We start from the raw sequence: 20,296 nt of genomic DNA on the forward strand, positions 1-20,296 counted from the left end.
TATATCAGTCACTCGGATGGGCATAGACTAAGGTTGAGGTTGACAGTACTTTTTATTTTATTTCCATGAATCTAGTATAACTGGATTGGGCATGAGTGGTGGGGATAACTGACAGAACGGGATAGTCTTATGTATCTTTCAGTAGGAGTAGCAGCGAAAGCGCTATTATTGTTTGTCCTTGTCACAGTCTCACATCTTGTTTTATTCCCCACCGTATATTGACCACCGTGATTGGTCGAATTCATTTGTTGCCCACCATAATGCGACGCTATGATTGGTCGAATTTATATGTTTTGTCCCTCACGGAGGCACGCGTAGACCACTTCTATAGGATGCTACCTTCTATGTTTATTTCGTATAAGAAAACACCGCAATAACTGTATACCAACATGACAAACATAAACATTTGGTATGTCTGTAGCACCACCGAAACGAAAGCATAGAGAAAAAAATACACTTTTTTCTCTATGACATTTCTCTATGACGAAAGCAACCGAATGTTGCCGGAAATGGTCGATCATCGTAAAATGAAGATTGTTATGATAATTTCTTTTGGTTATTGTAAATTAAATACGCATTGAAAGCGATAGTTTGTATGCTCTAGTTCTATTCTCGTATTTAGATAATAGTTTTTTCTTATAATACGTGCATCGTATTCGAGAAACGTGTCAAAAACTTTTTTAGAAATTTATAAGGCGCCATCTCGCTTCTTCCCTCGTTTTTATCCCGTTCTGGTTTTTCAATTTTATATCTATAGATAGGTTTTACCAACCTCCCATACAACTCAAAAAATATTATTTCTTATTTATTTATTTACCGTATTTCAATACGGGTCATAGGCGTCACCGCACGCAGTTATTCAATTTAATCGCTGTAAATCGATTTAAAATACGGATTTTATGGATTCGCACCTTAATAGCCGTAACAGACTATCGCACCGAACCGCGACCTTGGTGCGTAAATATCTGTTTCTCGCTCTAACTTATGCGCACATTTCACTTTCGCAGCGATGACAGCAGTGACGAGACAAGTCTATTTGCTCGACTTGGCGGGGGCACTGCCGTGCCCCCAGATGATAATGTATCGTTAGCAAAAAAATCTTAGCAATTAACTTCTTTATTTATTAATTTCTGACAGTGTTACTCGTATTTAGTATTTAGAACAGGTAGTAGCTAAATATCTACAAATTATATTTTTGGAAATGAAATGTTTGAGATACTTACGTCAATAATAATATTTACAATTATCACAAAAAAAAAATACTTTTTAAATACCTATAAATAGTTTTAAAAAATTCAACTCACCATGGTATTTAAGAAACATAGGCTCTTTACGTCAAATTAACGTTATTATATATAGCTGGACAACCAAATCTTGTCAGTAAAAAAAGGCGCGAAATTCAAATTTTCTATGGGACGATATCTCTTCGCGCCTACATTTTTCAAATTTGCCGCCTTTTTCTACTGTCAAGATCTGGTTGACCAAGTATAAATATTATTGAACATTATAATATAATATTATCACTGACACGACTTAACGCTATAAGGGCATGTTTTTATAAAATTGGAAATAATGTAGATTAAATGGTTTCTGTACTAGAACGAATCGCATAGATCTGGAAAACTATAAATACATTGTGTATAGTTCAGTTCCGAGTGTTTTTAAAACCAGATTTTTATATATTGTTTCACATAAATATATTAAAAATGAAGGCGATATTCTTCATCTTCGTCGCAGTTCTGTGGTATAACGTGGAGGTAATTTTGATCATGATTTTATACTTAAATTGTGAAATGTACCTACTGTTCAATTCGCCAATATCTTGTTTTTTTTTACCTACAAATTAGCAGACTGTTACATGGTTTGGATTTTTTTTGTTTTCAAGTGTAATAGGGTACCTAGACTAATATAGTAAGAGGCAATTTCTAAAAAAGTAATTAAAAGTGCATTTACACTTTGTTTGAATATCATGAAAATATAATCTGATCTACAAAGTATTCTTTGTAATTAAATTGTTTTGTATTTTTCAGAGTGCCAAGATTCGGGTAACCCGCAGGCAATGGATCCAATATCAACCACCCAACCGAAATATATTTCCTGTCCAAAATCAATACTACAAATATCCGAATCAAAACCCGATTTACCAAAACAGAAAACTCGTATACAGCTATATTGACCCGCTTGGTGACCGATTTAATATGAATGGAGCTGACAAAGGAAATATTGGAACATATAACGCTTATCTAAGCAGACTATTAGCGAGTCGACAAAATATGTATCAAATTTGGCCTGGCTCTGGCCAGGCGGCCTGGTCGGTAAATGGAGGGCTAATTGGACAATCAGGATATCAAAACTGGCTTAATTCTTTTCGAATACCTAGTGTTTATAAAAACTTGGTCGGAACACGTACTTTTTATAAAAACTTTGTCAATGGAGGACATGATCTATCTATTAATCGAAATGATAACCCTGAAAGTAAAGGGAAAGATAATTACGATATTGACATTCGCGTCAATAGCGCACCAAACCCTGAACAAGTGAATTATTCAGTAAAACATGTTGAAAATGGAAATACTTTTGTTGCTGTAGATGGGAACCAAAAAAGTCAGTTAAATATCAATAAGGAAGAAAGTGCCTCGATGTTATCGGTTACTGATCATGATGCGATGACTTCAACAAATGTTGATGCTTATGATTCAGATCAAAATAATTTAGACGTTGCCAATGAAGCTTCACTACAAGATGTTGTGAGTGAAGTTAGTACTGGTAACGTAGAAAATAGCAGTATTTTAACTGAAGATCAAACGCAAAATGAAGCACACAGTGACAATATAGTGACAGTTAGTGGGTGGAATAGTGATAATGTCAAAAATGATTTAACTTCTCCTGATAATGGAGATATTGCCACAGGTGTTGAAGCTGACATCAAAGACCATACTGGCACAGAGAGTATCATGGATGAAAGTCTCGTTTCAACAGGTGACAAGAGTTCTGATGATAAAAATGGACTGTACGAGGCCGATGCTCATGTTCAAAAGCAATTGAAAGAAGTTAGTAAAAACATAGACCTCACCGCTCTATTAAATTATTGGAGTCCTCTTCCTCATAGGAACTTATATTCTGTAAATCGAAATAATCTTAAATGGGAAACCAAATATCCTTTCCCTGTGAACGGATTGAAACCCCGCGTTTATTCCTACGGCCCCACAATGAACGTAAAACCTCGCGTCTATCCCTTCGGCTTGCCACCAAACCAACAGCAAATGATTAGATATAATATGCCATGGAGTGGTTTTTACGGAAATGATCAAGTAAGTATTTCAAAAGATTTAAGTCGTTTAAGATTTTAGTAATTTAAATTCCATTTACAGACACACTTGCTTGACTTCTTCTTCTTCAACCTAGCGTTTTCCCGGCCTGGCGCCAGGGTCCGCTTTCTTGCTCAGTCTTCTCCACTTTGCCCGGTCTTCGGCATCCTCAGGTGTGAGATTGTTCTCTCCCATGTCCGCTGTCACGACGTCCAGCCAGCGCTTCTTAGGCCTACCGCGGCCGCGTGATCTAGGGCCTTGGACAGTGAGATTGAGACATCTATTTCCGACGTAGTCTACCGGTCTGCGGCGTATATGGCCATACCATCGGAGGCGACTTTCCTGCAGCTTATCCGCTACGTCACGGATTCCGAGACTTGCTTGACTAAGTGAAAATAACAGATCGATCAGTTTTAATCTATGTCAAAGTTATTTGTTTATTTCGGCGAGTTTTTTTTCTAATGGTTCAGTGTTTTACATATTGACAGGCTCTGGTTATCTACTTTTAATCTATCTTGCTTGGCTATAAATGTCTGTTATATTAATACATGAATTACCTATTTTTCAGCGACCAAGGAATATTGAAAGTATTGCGCCTTCACGAGAAAATATTTCTCCAGAACAAGTAAGTAATCTTGTATCACGTATTTGCTTAAATCCGAATATATATGTTAAACCAGGATTGGAAAGGTTCACGCCAGCGAAAACTAGACTTAATACTCTTCTGGAAATGCTTCAAATGTTTGGTGTACGCAACTTACCTCGAAATATCTACGACAATAACCCATCTCAGAACTTGGATATGGAATACGATCTGGATGACAGACGCCCCGTTGATATTGATTATGCCGATGGTGTTTTACAACCATACCTTTACAAAAGGTTTCCATTTTTATATCAAAGACCACAAAAAGTTATAAATTTTTCGGGACGATTTAACAGATACAGACAAAAACCTTACGTTGATCCGCGCGAGCTAAAAATTGAATCAACAATTTTGAGACCAAATGAAGCTCGATCTTATACACTTCCCGAACACCAAATTTTCAACAAAAATTACGTTGCCAAACATAATTTTGATGCAACAAATCACATTGGATCTATGCTACCAATTAATTCAGTAAATATGATGCGGAATGGGGATAACACACCAGAGGCTTCAGAAAAGTATGTTAGTCAATTGATAGTAGAAATAGCAACTGCCTTAGTAAAATTCCCCTCCTCTAAATGTCACAGTAATAATGTTGCAAAATTATTAGAAGGAATGAAATATATTGTTGATGCCTTAAAAACAGAGCAGTGTGAAGAAACATAATATATCAGGTAATGATTACCGGAGCAGAAGAATAATTTTTCTTAAGTAAAATTATAATAAACAAATATTTTCAGTCTTATTTTTATTTTCTGTTAATTCACTTGAAGTTTATTTGCATGTTTGATAAACCGATTAAAAAACACGATAAAATTTTGTTAGCACGTAGTATTATGCTTTTCATTTTAGATTTATGGCACTGGATACAGATTGTGTAGATTATTACTTTTCAAAATATCCATGTAGCAATATAGTTACATAAATCGATTATATAGAATTTTGTCGAATATTTAATACAATAAATTATAATATATTTAAAGGCAATGGAATGCAAAGTGACGCAATGCAAAACTTAAGTAGCTTTAAAACCTAACTTTGATTTTCATCAATAAAATTCCTATTTGAGTAATCACTTCATTTTCAGCAATAAAGTTCCTATTTGAGTAATCGCTTCATTTTTTATAAACACTAACTATTAACTGTTCCTAAGTGTTACAATATTGACCGTAAAATCCGATTTCATGGCATATAATGTGACATAGTGTTTCTATTAATTCTCGCCTCAAGCATTTATACGGCTCGTATTTGTGAGTGCAGTATTTGCAATATGTGGCTTTGGGTAGGTCTTTATTTGACATCGGCAGTGGTCACAGCTCAGAATACTGTAAGTATTAAACTAATCTTTACCAAGCATATTATACGATACTATAACAAATCGGTGAATATTTACTTTAAATGAACATTTCACTGTAAGTATTTTTTCAATACCACGTATTAAACAGTAAATGTAGTAAGGCAATTCGTAAGATTAGTTGTCAATCGGACCAGGCTTTCATGAGCCGTGGTGAAAAGCCGGGACAAATACGAGGATTAAATGAATTTAGACAGTATTTTTCAAAGAGATAAGATTGATTGATTGATTGATTTATTTATTTATTGGTAAAATTGGTTGTTTTACAAGTCAAGATTTCTACATATTTACATAATGAGATTAAAATACTAATAAAGAAGGTTTAAGAAGGGTAAAGTATATGATACAAAAGAGCTGAGCTGAAACGTATATTGGGTTGAAGTGTGTGTGTGTATACACTGTAAGGTACATGCTATTTATATATCAGATCATGTTTACCATATAAACACCTCTAATCTTCCTGTATAGGGTTATAGGTATCATAGGCAGGGGGACAAATGTGTCAGACTTTATATATAATTATATATCTATTATACAATAGTCGTCTAATTCCCACAACACAAGCCTTATTGAGCCACTGCGAGAGTAGGTGAATTTGTGTAAGATTGTCCCATAGTCATTGTTTACTTAATAACGAATAATATTATTACCTCAGCAGTTAAAGTGATTATGACCATACATTTTATTTCACAGGTTCTTTCTAGTACAGAAAACAAATTGCCAACTAATACCAAATGTGATGAAGTGTTACTTAAACTCTGGACGATATTTGCTAACCAGTTATATAAAGATGGAGGTGCTGTGATAGTTCCAAATCAAGATCATATTATATACGCCTTAAATTTGATCAAGAAATCTATATTAGGTAAAGAAAATGGTCAAAATGGAGATCTTAAAGAAAAATTGCTTCTTCGTGAAGCAGAACTAGCGAAATACAAAGGAGCTTACTTATACGATAATCGGCCATTACAAGCTTTGCTTGATGAGCAATTGATTATGAATGAAAATCAAAATGTTGGAGTCCAATCATCGCAGTATACTCTTAAAAATACTAATCAATTAATTGGGTTAAATCGTATCGTGAAAGATTACACCAGACATCGTGATGAAAGCGCTCCCAATACGATAGGTGAGAACTCTGACTTAAATACGATTGATTCAAATAAAATACTTCACGCAGTTCAGCTCTCGAAGGACACAAATCATCTTCTTGGGAGCGATTATACAGCTGATTTAGATCATGCTAAGGAGGTTGCTGATAAAATGAACAAACTATATGAATCAAGCAATGAGTATAAATATAATTTGAATTCTCACCAACCACTTCGTAATCTTAATGAGAATTATGTAGCTGCTAGCGTAGGAGTAGTGGATACTCCATGGATGTCATCTTTTTATTCTAAGCCTGCTGTCGTGCAAGCAAATTATGTGGCACAAAGCCACTCACATACAAATAACATCAATCAAGATCGCGACATATACCAGCCAAATACTTTGCATAATATACCGACACAAGGCATGCACAATAACGCTGTTAACCAATCCTATACATTAATCACGAATGCAGTGCAATCGAATGAAAATGGATTTATAAACGCTATATCAAAACCAGAATATACAAATCAATTTAACACATTTGTCAATGCTAAATACCACCCTAATACTGCTCATTATGGTGAAGCAAAGCAAGAAGTATTACCAAGTAATCCTCCGATAACTAGTAACGCATATGCCCAAGCGCTTGTTGGCCCTATGCTAAAATATAACATGTATAAACACCCTTATTACCAAAATAAAAAAGTTGGACAAATCCTGCAATATACAGCTCAAAATATGGCTCAATCTCCAAACGTAATTCCAATAAAAACAAATGTAAATCAACAGCCGTATGTACCGAATAATCGTTTAAATTACAATGTTTACTCTTTACAAAACCCTTACTCCTGGAAATACTCTAATTATCTTCAAAGTAATGCATATAAACAAAGTCAGACTCAACCCTACATTTATATGCCCTATACTAACAAATATAACCCAGTAGTTGCACTAAGGCCAAATAATGCAAACGTGAATAAAGTATTTCAACAACCAGGTATGAATACACAGAATAGTATCTACACAATGCAAAACTACTTAAATCAGAACTATTATCCCAACACTGCATTAAATAAAAGAATCATACATGGCATCCCACACCCTCAAACTGTTAATGTAAACGCAGTTAATAGACCTTCACCACCCTACACGTATATCACAAGGTATTTTAATAATAATAACAGACCTTTCACACAACAAACTTTAAATTACTACAACGATCAAATGGTTATCGATAAGCTAGCAAATTGGATTAGTGGAACGAATTCAGTGAAATTGAATTCAAATATCGACACTGAAGCTGAGATAGAACTGACGTATAGAGTGAATAATCCACCTCCTTTATACCGTCCATCGGCTTTCTACGTTAAATTCCGAATGCCATACAATCAATTTGCTAAACACTTAGCTGATTTATTGAAGATGCAGGAGAATCCAAGATCAGCTTCATCAAACACAGATCTGTACAATGATTTGGCGTCACAATACAATGCTACAGTAATACCAACAGATATGGCAGGAATTCCCGAAGATATAAAAAGTCCAGAGGAAAAGTTTTTAGTTAGAGCGAGATACATCCAACCGGACGAATCAGGGAGTGAGGATTCAAACTCTGTAGATATTATTAATTTGGTTAGAGATGCAGAATCGAACAATGCAGATGTTGAGAATCCAGTTGACAATGTAGAAAGCAATGACCAAACGCCATTGCAAGGTGTGCAATAGAGCCAATTATGCAGAAAAGAGCTAGTGAGATAATTCCGATTCCTTTATTAAAGATATTGTTAACGAATTGAACTGGCTTTATCAAATACACCATGGTCGCCATGACAAGCAATGATTTTGTAGATATCTTGTCTTGTTTACATCTGTTCTGCTTATATTGTTTTGAAGATGATGTCAATTCTTCTCAATATATTATTACGTATTTATACTATTTATTTCGTTTTATTATTAAAATGCAAGAGGAAGACCACGAGCAAGCTACACACAACAACTAAAAACAAAGGCAAATGTCGTGTCTTACAGGGACCTAAAGAACCTAGCCGAGGACCGCGAAAACTGGCGCATACTCCACCGACAAGAGCCATGCTCTTAAATTATGATGGATGGATTAAAATGCATAAATTAACGATTTTTTTCTTACTTCCAATTTTTACCCCTAATCCAATCATCATGCTATATTTACCTCTATGATTTACCTACACGCTTGGCAAGTCTCAACAAGCAACCACAAGCAATAATAAGTGTGTGAACGGGGATGATAGGCTTGGCTTGCGTGAGATCCGTGCCAAGAAATGTCAGTTTTTGTAACAGATGAAGTTTTCCGGAATACAAAAACGCATTTGCAAGCGTGTAAATGGCATGGCATTCAAGCGTTTGTACAGGCTTGGAGGTGAGTATATTGTATTCTTTGACTTGGAACAGGTAGAGGATTGCCAAATCTCGGCAAATTTGTAGAGTTAGACCTAGAGAGCTCTGTAACAATTTTGACAGCCCAGCACCCCTCCTAGCACATGATTGCGAGACACTGTCGCGCCCATGGACCTAGAATATTACGGACGGACTGTCACCTAAGCCAAACTGTGACACTGCAATGGCGGACGGTTTGAATGTGTGCGTGTAGACGAGTGTTACCATGTAGTGTTGAGTCGCTCACTCGTGAGGCACCTCATTTGTACCACTCATTTTGTTAATTTGTCGCAGTACTTCGTACCGCAAAAATGTCTTACTTCACTCCTCTATTCATTTTACTCATTTACTCGCGCGCATCACAAACACCTCTTGCCACACTTCAAATTTCAAAAAACTCTTATCCGTTCAAATTCACTCGCGAGTCTCGCGACCCTCAAAACTCATACACTCCTCACAACTCGCAACAGAGTCCCTGGATTGCACGAGGCGCTAGGTGCTCGCCAGCTCGCCGACACTCAAAACTCAAATGTCTCAAATGAAGAAACGAGTAATGATCCACACTGTCAACTGCCGAACTACAAACCTTATTGCAACGACAAAAGGTCCACTCGCCGCCTCTCTGTGACATGAACCCCTCAAAATCCTTTCAAAATGAAACAATGAATTAGAAATACCCAAAGAGGGAGTGAGACCGACATGCGACGTACTTCAATATCGCTTCGCGTCACCACCGAAAATACGTTAACAATTAAACACGAAAGACAACAAGCGTAAGCGCTGCAAGCTTACATACATCTTAAAAAAATTGACGCTGTTGGAATTAATGGAATAGTTGACGCTGAAAATATGCTAGTACCTCACCTCATTTGAAGTAAGACATTGTAACACCTCATTTTAGAAAATGAGGTACTCATACAAACTCATTTTAAATTGATGTCCTACCCATCACTATTACCATGTAACACAAATTCTCCCCTAATGGTGAAACAATTATTTTTAATATCGTCCTTGTTTTCAAATAAAAAATTTAGGACAGTTTTACGTTAGACAATAAAAAAGGTGTGTACGTATCTGATTTTATAGGTCTTGAAAATGCGCAATATTGCACAATTACTTTGTGCAAACATTATTTTCAATACCTAATGATATTTAGCATCGTAATGAAATCAGTTCGTCATGTTTTTTTAATTTATACATTTAACTTGAAACATATCTGGTTTTCAACAAAAAAAAATATAATACATAACAAACAAACGTTAACTATCAAACATGCATGTAGTAAGCGTCTAATCTCCTTAGTATCGGGAAATTACCATACCGACCTAGTTTGAAATGCACAATCAATAATTTAACCATTTACCTAAATGATCTCTTAATACATAATGATTTAATAAGAAGGGTATCAATTACCCTACTTTCGGGAAATTACCCTATTCATGTTACTGGTCACACTCCTGTTTTGCAGTTTGATAATTTATAAACAACAAATTATCGTGATTTTACGTACTAATTGATAAACTTAAGTATGAAAAGTTATTCCGTGACTTTTTTTCTTTCGGTCGGTACAATTCTAGCAGGATTTAACTACGCATGCCGGCATATTTTATATTTTTCTTCGACATGTTTACTTCAATGACGTTTCGATTCGTCTGACGGCAAACTGGTGGATGTGGGCTGTCAATGTGTGTGTGTCACGCGTAAATACTATGAAACTGGTGGATGTTGGAATCACAGTTGTGTTGTAAGCGAAACTCTGTCCGTAATATTATAGGTTCATGGTCGCGCCAATCATGTGCTAGCCCGGCAGACTGTGCAAGTTGTCGTTTAACATAATAGACATATCAAAATTGCTCCAGACTTATCTTAGTCTAATTCTAAATGTACATGAAACTCTATATTAATTTCATTTAAAATTCACATTTTTGTTGACGCCACCTGTCCGCCTATAAAATGTCATTGATCTATTAGTACAATTGAAGAAACAAAAAAGCGGTCCGATTTAGGGAATTTAATTTTCTGATATTATTTTACGAAAAATGCGGCGAACGAGTTAGTCATCAATTTATACTCAATACTATTGCAAGATTTTTTTAAAGAATTTTTGCTTTTATGAAATGGAATCACAATGGATAACTTGCATATTCTTCAAGTTTTTGTTTTAGTGGATTGCGTAAATTGAAACTTACGTATTGGTATATAAGGGCGTTTTTTTTTGTTGTCCCATGAATCTAGTATAACTGGATTGGGCATGAGTGGTGGGGATAACTGACAGAACGGGATAGTCTTATGTATCTTTCAGTAGGAGTAGCAGCGAAAGCGCTATTATTGTTTGTCCTTGTCACAGTCTCACATCTTGTTTTATTCCCCACCGTATATTGACCACCGTGATTGGTCGAATTCATTTGTTGCCCACCATAATGCGACGCTATGATTGGTCGAATTTATATGTTTTGTCCCTCACGGAGGCACGCGTAGACCACTTCTATAGGATGCTACCTTCTATGTGTTGTCCCCTACACTTTTTTTCATATTTGGGATTTTTTATGTTATTTCTACTCAGAATCACGAGCTCTTTCTATCCTAATAGGAGAAAAAAAGTGTCCCAAAATTTCCATACATTTTTCGATCTTTCCATTTCGCGACCGCCATACAAAGTCTATGAAAAATGGTGACGGAATGGAAATAAAAACCGTAAGACACTTTTTTTCTCCTATTAGGATAAAAAGACCTCGTGATTCTGAGTAGAAATAACATAAAAATCCTTGGAGGATATAATCAAACGGAGACGCCATGTCTGTAATTTTCTGTACAAAACAGTCTGCCGATTTTTGCGGGGGAGGGGAACGTCAAATGTATGCGTAACGTAAAAATAGCCATGTCAGATAAACGTCAGTCCATACATTGTGTATGACCGTTGGCCGCCTATTTTCGACAGAGGGGAAAGCCTGTTAATGGCTACTCCGTTTAGTTGTATCCTCCAAGTAAAAATCCCAAGTTTGAAAAAAAAGTGTAAGGGACAACAAAAAAAAAACGCCCATAACTGACATTGACAGTTGCTTTGTTTCTTAAGTTAAAAATAATACATCTATGGTTTCTTCCGTCACAGGTTGACAGCGTCATAGCGTCCGATAATTCCATTGTGATAATTATGAATTGTTTTCAATCTCAATCAACAAACTGTGCTATTTAAAATGTGTTAAAATACAATTAAAAACTTAATTACTAATTATCTAAATAAATTGTTTATACTCACAAGTCATAAATATAACGTTCGTCTTAAAAATGTTGTCTGGCAGACCTCGATTCATAAAACCGGGTAAGTGAAGTGTATTTTAGTGTTATTTTAATCATAATAATCATATAATGCGCCAGTGTACACGAAAGCGGTCACGTTTAATATGATTTGTGTAAGGCATGCAAATTTTTTGGGTTTTTTGACATGATTTCAAACATATCTCGTTTTAGTCTTTCCAACTGAAAGACACTCGTAGACGAACACATGAAGCAAGTTTTTCTGTAAATTTTATCATACTTTAATATATAGAGACACTAAAACACTGTAGTATACTGAGAAACTATTTTTTTTTACAAAACAATAACAGTCACTTTGAGGTTATATTTACTTTTTAATTTTCGACTTCCAGGCAATGACCCACTCTATCCAGCCAGAAACAAAGATGGCGGAGTAGAGATACTAATAAACCCAAACACAGACTCTGCGCTGACCACAGATAGTGATGCGAAGACTAATTTTGTGTATAACCGGTATCATCATCTACCGTTGACTAGTCAGAGACAGAAGCTGCCCGTGTTCCAGTATAGGAACCACATATTGTATTCGTTGGAGAAGTATCAGACTTTGATACTTATCGGTGAAACTGGCTGCGGGAAGTCGACACAAGTGCCGCAGGTAAGTTTTTTGAATATTTTTCTTGCAATGATGTTTATAGTTTGGTTGGTTGCTCTCACTGGAGCATAGAAAATATAAATAATTCTGTCTTTATCTTACTTTGAGATGAAACTTCACATACTTACATGTGTAAGTTGGATGACATTGCAATGTTATGGACGTTATGGTTGTTGTTCTAATCTTGTTTAGTCAGCAGCCGGGCTAGCACCTGATTGACGCGACAGTATCTTCCCCGCGAGATAGACTACACATCCCACTTTAATTAATAGAGTTAGAAAAAGATGGGTAGTCTATCTCACGGGCCTGATACTGTCGCATCTCCTGTGCTAGCTGTGGTACCAAAACTTTGAGGATTTTAAACTTTTATAAGCTTCTAAACACTTAAGTATTCACTTTAATGATGCAAAAAGTTTCAGCTTTGTTTTTAAATTTTTATGTTAATTAATTTTTAGATATTAAATGATGGTAGTGTAAATAATACTACCCACAGGACCCACACCAATTTTTTTAGGTTAATTAATAAATGTAATGTAAATGTAATGTTCCTATAAAAATGTTATGCTTCATTACTTAAATTAATTAATTCATCAGTCTTCCATCACATCAACTTAAGTAAACAAAAATATAAATACAATTAACATTTCTTTAATTTATAACACCATCAACATTAATCATTATCAACTCTACTCTAATTAATTACATTGGTTATGAGTTGATAGCATAACCATAACATCTGTAACACAAATACAATAATGACATAGTTAAGTAATTAAAAAATGTTTGTATTAATATTCCTATTGTTAATAAGAAATCCCAGTCACATCAAGCTCATCCATATCCATTTAAATGTGAACTATTACTAGGCGTAATTATTATTAATGCCGAGGTCTCCCTATACTGGAATTGCACTCAGAGAGAGGAATTCAGGGTAGCTATTCTCGATAAAAACTTGCCAATGCAAATTACACTCTATCCCGTTTGAAATAAGTTCGTTTCTCAATGTCATGCTTAGCAAAAACAGGCATAAAACGAAAACGCGTCAAGTCAAACTGCACTGTCTCCCGTTATACGAAGGTTCATTTTAAAATGTTGGATAAAATTTTGGCGGGAAAGCTCGATGGCAGCCATGTTTGTTTCACGTCATTCCGCCTAGCGGTACCGCTGCGCGCGCACGACGCACGGATCCAATAAAAACGGGAACGCGAAATATCGTGATGTCGATTTTAAAAACAAAGTAAAGCGAAACGCGGTGATGGAACGTTTGTGTTGCGTTAAAACAATGCGCGCTTGATAAACAAAGATCGTGTTCTTTAGTGAGAGACTTAAAAAATGTGTAGTGATGTAAACATGTGGGGAATCGATATTTTCGATAAGTTTTAAGGCAGAATTTTAACAGTTCCCGTGCAGATGTTTTGAATTCGGATGCCGAAATAGCTGACCCGATTCACGCCAATGCGCGATGTTATAGTGAAGCTTTATCATAAAACTGACATTGAAAATGATGTGGCCGTCTTCAACAGCGAGCAAAGTGCTCACTTTGCTCCTCCTAGTGACTTTTATATACTGTATTTATATGGACACATTCCTGATTCTACGCATACAGAATTATAGGCTGGATATTTTTGGAAATGCACCGGAAAACAGCAGTGAGAGCTCGACCTTTAAGTCAATATTGAAGGACGCGAATTATGAGGATGTTCTATGGGTTCCATGCAGTATTAATCCGTTATGTCACCCTACGGTCAAAGCGTTGATGATAGATCACATAAACCATTATATCTACGGACCTTTTTGTTCTATAGTCGACATAGCGCTTGGGATCTCACAACGCTGGCTACTCCTGACTCCGAACATGATTTCTTTTTTCCACGTTTTCGTGGCTTTGATTGGAGCTAAACTTTTAACCTGCCAGAGTTTAGCTGCGCGGCGATTCGCAGTTATTTTGTTCCAAATTCGAATGTTTTTAGACGACCTTGACGGTCATGTAGCTAGAGAGAGAAAGCATATAAAAGGAGAGAGAACTGAGGTTGGGACTGCCGGTTTTTGGATCGACGGAATCTGTGATATGTTAGGAGTTATCGCTATGATGGTTGGCATATTGGTGTTTCTTAAAAATAATCCACCTAGAAGAGGTTATAGAGACACTCCTGTAAGCACATTGCCTTACCACCAATTAAAACAAATAAACGCGAGCGAAGATTTAGAAAAGGATCATACGGCGGAGATCGGAATTTCATATAAAACAAAAGTGACTTTTCAAAGGATAGTTCAAGTTATAGGACTGTTCTCCGGTCAAATGTTACTCTCGTCTCTCGCTTGGAACCGATATATAGACATTTATCAAGAATTATTAGAGAACAACGCTGAATATGACTTGATAAGACGAGAAACTATGTTCAGATCTGGTCTGTTCTTTTTCGCGACGAGTTTATGGCGGATTGTGAACCCCCATAGCTATCTACATCTTTTGTCTTTAGCTGTTTTCTGTGATAAAACTTGGCCTTTTCTAAAAGTGGTACATTATAGTGGCTACATCTGTCTGGTGATAGCTGTGGGTACGTCAGAATACTTGGTCGATACCATACAGTCTTTTGTGCTCAATGGAGGAGATAGCTTATGAATGTTTTGATTTATGATTAATTAGTATTTAAGGTTAATGTGATTGCCAAATAGTTAAGTTAGTTTGAGATCTCTGTCCTCTGATATATTGAATATATTTGAAAGTTTTGTTTAAGCAAATGGATACGGCTTAATTGGTTGTCAATAATACGCAATAGATCGCTTCGGGTCGATAAACCATTAATTATTTTTGAAGAGACTTAAAGAAACAGTGTCCCACTGTTGGGCAAATACTCTTTTTGTCCACATAAACCGATATTAAACAATCTCCTCATGAGAGATCACCAAAAATGTAGTATCGTCGTTTTTGACAACTGACATAGTGGTACCCTTTTTTTCTGATGGCTCCTCTACACGAGGGACGCATTTATGCGTTAGAGGGAGCAAGTGATATTGCTATCTCATTCTGCCGTATGGCTGCGTCCCTTGGAGTGGCCGGCGCTGGCCCATCGTGTAGAGGAGCCATGAGAACATAACGTTTCTTTGAAACTGGCGAAAAAACGTTTCTTTCTTCAGAAAGGTTCCTCTTTAAAATTATATTGATTTCCTAATGTATTGTCAAGTGTACAACTTACTCAAAAATATGTCCCATAGTTCTTAATTCTGACATAAGAGCAATGGAACATATTTTTGAGTATGTTTTGTGCACCCATATTTTAACACTTGACGTACACACTTATTTGATTGGATTACTGCATTATAATCAGCTAACTAGGGTTCGAAATTATTCAGATAATTATAGTCTTTGACCATGGTATAATAATATACTCCGCCTGGTACTCTCTTCCGAGATTCGCGAATGACCTAACTGGCACTTGCCTACGTCATCATGCTGTTTACAGGTTCTCAAACTTTAAAATGTGGGAGAATTTTAACCAACAGTGACAATTATTTTAACGGCATTAATTTTAAGTTATTCATGTAGAAACATAGTAAAATAAAACAAATCTATACTGCACTTTTCACTCCTACTCTTACAGTTCCGAATAGAGCAGCCAACCATTTTCGTAACAAAACATTAATTACGAAGCTTACGACCTGAAAAGTTTGGAAAACACTGCGACTGCTGACACTGAGCGAGAAGGAAATAACAATTAACACGCGTTCGACAAGGACGGTCGGTCAGGGAGAAAATGGCGGATTGTCAAATGTGACAGCGCTATCCTGTGTTGCCAGTAGTGTAAACAGAATTACCCGAACGTCTGAAATTTCTTTCGTGAATCGGAAGATATTGCTAAGAATAATTAAAAATGACGTGTTATTGTAAAATTTAAGATAAAATACATATAAATGAAAATTATTAAATTATAAAGAAATAAATTAACTTATTAACCATAGATATAATGTACCCATGTAACATGTTATGTTGAAATAAAGTGGCAATGTTATTGTGACGTAGGCAAGTGACACTCTGGGAAGAGAAGACCATGTTTTATTAGACCATGGTCTTTGACAATTACCGCGATAATTATCCCAGGTATGGATGGTGCTATATTTATTTCCTTTGAATTCTTTGATGGTAAAAAATTATTGCACGGTTTTGCTATTTTTTTACAAATATTATTAGGTTATTATCAAATCGATAATTATCAGGCATAAGAATCACGTTAATTATCAAGATAACTATCATTGATAATTATCCTTTCGAACCCTGCAGCTAACTATTGGTTTTCGAAATATCAGCGATTTGGGGTATTATTTTCTTCGATAAAAATAGCGTTTAACAGATAGGACGTACTGCAAACCAGGGATGTTGCGGATGCCGATTTTTGCGGATTTTGCGGATTTTTAAAGGCTCACATCCCCGGATGCAGATGTCAAGATAGGTACATAAAAACGTCAAATATTATATTTTAGTAATTTTTATTTCAAAACCGGCCAAGTGCGAGTCGGACTCGCATTCCAAGGGTTCCGTTCAATACATTAAGTCCCACTCACGCTTGACTGCTAATTTCTAATAGGTTTTTTTTGGCTAATGACTAAATTACCTAGCAGTCTAGCACTTACGCCGATGCTTAGACGTTCCTGTACCGACCTGTTCCACATCCGCATCCGCATTAAATCCGCTTTTATGCGGATGCGGATGCAGATGCGGATGTTGAAAATAATGCGGAAGTTCCGCGGTTGCGGATGCGGATATTCGCAACATCCCTGTTGCAAACCCATTTCAGATTATGGTGTAGTTGTATAGAATGTGTAGCAATAACGTAGTAGTTTGTTTTATGCGAGCTATAAGTGTGTTATCATATAATGGCGTTATTTATAAACGGCTGCTAACTTAATCAGTTGATGATCGTCGTTTGTCCCTATCTGTCGTTATGCCATAGAGGGACAAACGATGATCATCAGCTGATTAACTTAGCAGACGTTTATGAATAACGCCGTAAATCCCTGCCGCTTCTTTCCGGCGTCGCTCTACGGCCTACGCGTCAGACATCAGATATATCGGAGCGGCCGAGGTGCTCAAAAATATCTCAACACGCACTCTAGCGCTTTGACAATTAGAGCCGTGTTCAGATATTGTGAGCACCTTCGCCGCTCCGATATTTCTGATGACAATAAATATTTCAAGAGGCATAATAGTTCCATTTGACCAACTTTAGCACAGTACAGACAATTATTGATCAGGCACCGTGACCGTTGTGGCCTTAAGATTGTCACGTGGGGCGTCTGGTTTTTGTGCGCCCTTGGCCGATTGACATTTTGTCACAATAGATCAATTTACACTATCTGTTCTGGGTGTCTAGCCAACGTGCCAATCGTTGACGCTCCGTAGCGTAGCGTAGTCATCTCTCTCTATAGTCTCTATCTAGAGCTAGACAGTTGCGTTTCGTTCGTTACGGAGCGTAATCGATTGGCACGTTGGCTAGGCACCCAGTCTTGTTTACAGTTTGTTCCTAAATTCCGGCCTATCTTTAGTATAGAACTACCGACTCGTTGCGGGTTACATAAAACCTTAACAAAATATACACCTAAATCTTCCTCAAGAATAACTCTCTATTGATAGGTGCAGAAAACCGCGTGAAAATCCATTCAGTGGTTTTTGAGTTTATCGCGAACATACATACACACAAACAGACAGACGGCGGGTATTTTGTTGGTAGGCCCGGCCTGACTCACCATACATTTGACCATCGATGAACCTTGATAACACTGATTTAAACTTTCACGATTTTTACACATTATTAAATTGTACAACGGGGCTTAATCGCGTATCTAAGTTTTAAGATTTACCTCCGACGTTTCGAGGACGGCGTTATCCCCGTGGTCTCCGAGACCACGCTAGATACGCGATTAAGTCCCGTTGTACAATTTAATAATGATGAACCTTGATGTTTTAAAAATAAGCTTCAATTGTGAGTTACCAGTGGTCGTACCATCGCCCACACTGTTAACTCTGTCCATCAGTGGACCTTATGCCTCTTGTAATAAGGTGTAGGTACAGTTAGGAGTATTGCTGTTTGTACCAATAACGTGTGTAGGCATTAGTTGTTGCAATCTAGTGTTATCTGCAACACCCGACACCCACTTTTACGTTCCATTGTCATTTATCGCTTCCTTTGGTTTCAAACTAAAGGGGTCCACAGATTACCAGTTTGCCGGACCATATCAGCCTGTCAGTTAGACGCAAAAGGTGACAACTTCGAACAACTGACAGGCTTATCGTCTGGCGAACTGGTAATCTGTGGACCCCTTTACATAGACATATCTCTATATTAAGCTATAAGATAAGTAACTAATGGCTCTAGCTGTGAGGTGTAGTGTAGATCTCGCGACAAGCGTCATAAACTTAAAAAGTGCAAAAATAAAAAAACTTACTTCGTTGAGTCATTATCAGTGGAACTCACAATATAAGGCCTTATATAGGGGTCTAACACTTAAGTAATTTATGCCAATTTCGACCAATTTGAACATATTCCAAAAAACGAAACGACTACCGAACCTGCTCACAAAATTTCACGAGAATTGGATGAGAAATGCGAATTCCAAAGGAGAATAATACGGACATACGAAAGCATTTTTGCCTAATACGCTGAAAATGCTGAAACGGAGACCTTCGCTAACGCTCGGTCAGCTATTGATTCATTTATTTAGCAATTGAATTAATTACTCTGGACTATAAAAGCTCTAGTTTTTAATACAAAATAATACAGACATACGAAAGCATTTTTGCCTACGCTGAAAATGCTGAAACGGAGACCTTCGCTAACGCTCGGTCAACTATTGATTCATTTATTTAGTAATTGAATTAATTACTCTGGACTATAAAACTTCTAGTTTTTAATACAAATGCCCCATATCCAATGACCTAATGATCCATACGAGTTTATCGTAATAACATCTCGCAATATCTAAAAATATCGATTGAAATAACTCCGTGTGTGGGCGACACTTTATTTTAATGGATTGATATAATACATTTATTGCTAAATATAAACAGTTCCGTTATATGAGTGTATGTCACTTTTTGACAGCTTTTGTTAGGAAGGGACTTCCACTTGTACATATTACAAGTTACAAGTTTTTTAGAAACGAAGCGCTGCCTGTAGCTCCTTTACGGCAAGAGAGCATGCGAGTTTCATTACATTGCGGTATTTGATCGGTCGGCTGAATTGGATGTAAGCTCTATAGTCCGCAATGTAACTAAAATCGCATGCGATTGTTGTTTAAGGGCGCGGCCGCACTTGCGATTTGCGAGAGAAAACGAAGCAACGACCTTGCCGCGAGCACGCAACGATATTGCCGCGAGCGCGCTACGATTTCGCTGCGCACCTACTGTCATACGGAGATGGGAGCTAACTCGTTGCCTGCTCGTGGTGAGATCATTGCGCGCTTGCGGTGAGATCGTTGCGCGCTCGCGGCGAACTGGTTGCTCGCTTTCAACTCGCTCGCAAATCGTCAGTGTTGGCGCGCCCTAAATGAGCCTTTAGCGTAGGCGACGGGAC

The 20,296-nt window shown here is 36.9% G+C and overlaps 3 protein-coding genes and 1 long non-coding RNA gene across 4 annotated transcripts in view; all 4 read left to right on the top strand.

The window, feature by feature from the left end:
- The first annotated feature begins 1,667 nt into the window (after nt 1–1,667).
- On the top strand, nt 1,668–2,136 carry LOC134658771 (uncharacterized). The gene is made up of 2 exons (XR_010097731.1): nt 1,668–1,757; nt 2,031–2,136. It is a non-coding gene; the product is annotated as an uncharacterized LOC134658771 (long non-coding RNA).
- Nucleotides 2,137–5,165: 3,029 nt separating this feature from the next.
- Nucleotides 5,166–8,146, top strand: LOC134658724 (GATA zinc finger domain-containing protein 14-like). Its single transcript, XM_063514374.1, has 2 exons — nt 5,166–5,284; nt 6,005–8,146. Exons 1-2 carry the CDS (start codon nt 5,228–5,230, stop codon nt 8,129–8,131), a joined length of 2,184 nt encoding a protein of 727 aa, XP_063370444.1. The 5' UTR covers nt 5,166–5,227; the 3' UTR covers nt 8,132–8,146.
- A 3,807-nt stretch (nt 8,147–11,953) lies between these two features.
- The window catches only part of LOC134658669 (probable ATP-dependent RNA helicase DHX35), a 92,312-nt gene continuing 83,969 nt past the window's right edge, over nt 11,954–20,296 (top strand). The window contains exons 1-2 of the mRNA XM_063514323.1: nt 11,954–12,137; nt 12,466–12,731. Of these exons, the coding sequence (XP_063370393.1) occupies nt 12,104–12,137; nt 12,466–12,731 (300 nt within the window). The 5' untranslated portion in view covers nt 11,954–12,103. The remainder of the gene's footprint in view (nt 12,138–12,465; nt 12,732–20,296) is intronic.
- LOC134658722 (ceramide phosphoethanolamine synthase) lies at nt 13,868–15,368 on the top strand. The gene has a single exon (XM_063514372.1). It carries the CDS (start codon nt 14,230–14,232, stop codon nt 15,349–15,351), a length of 1,122 nt encoding a protein of 373 aa, XP_063370442.1. The 5' UTR covers nt 13,868–14,229; the 3' UTR covers nt 15,352–15,368.

The sequence above is a fragment of the Cydia amplana genome, chromosome 23, assembly GCF_948474715.1.
Source record: "Cydia amplana chromosome 23, ilCydAmpl1.1, whole genome shotgun sequence".
Classification (NCBI taxonomy): Eukaryota; Metazoa; Arthropoda; class Insecta; order Lepidoptera; family Tortricidae; genus Cydia; species Cydia amplana.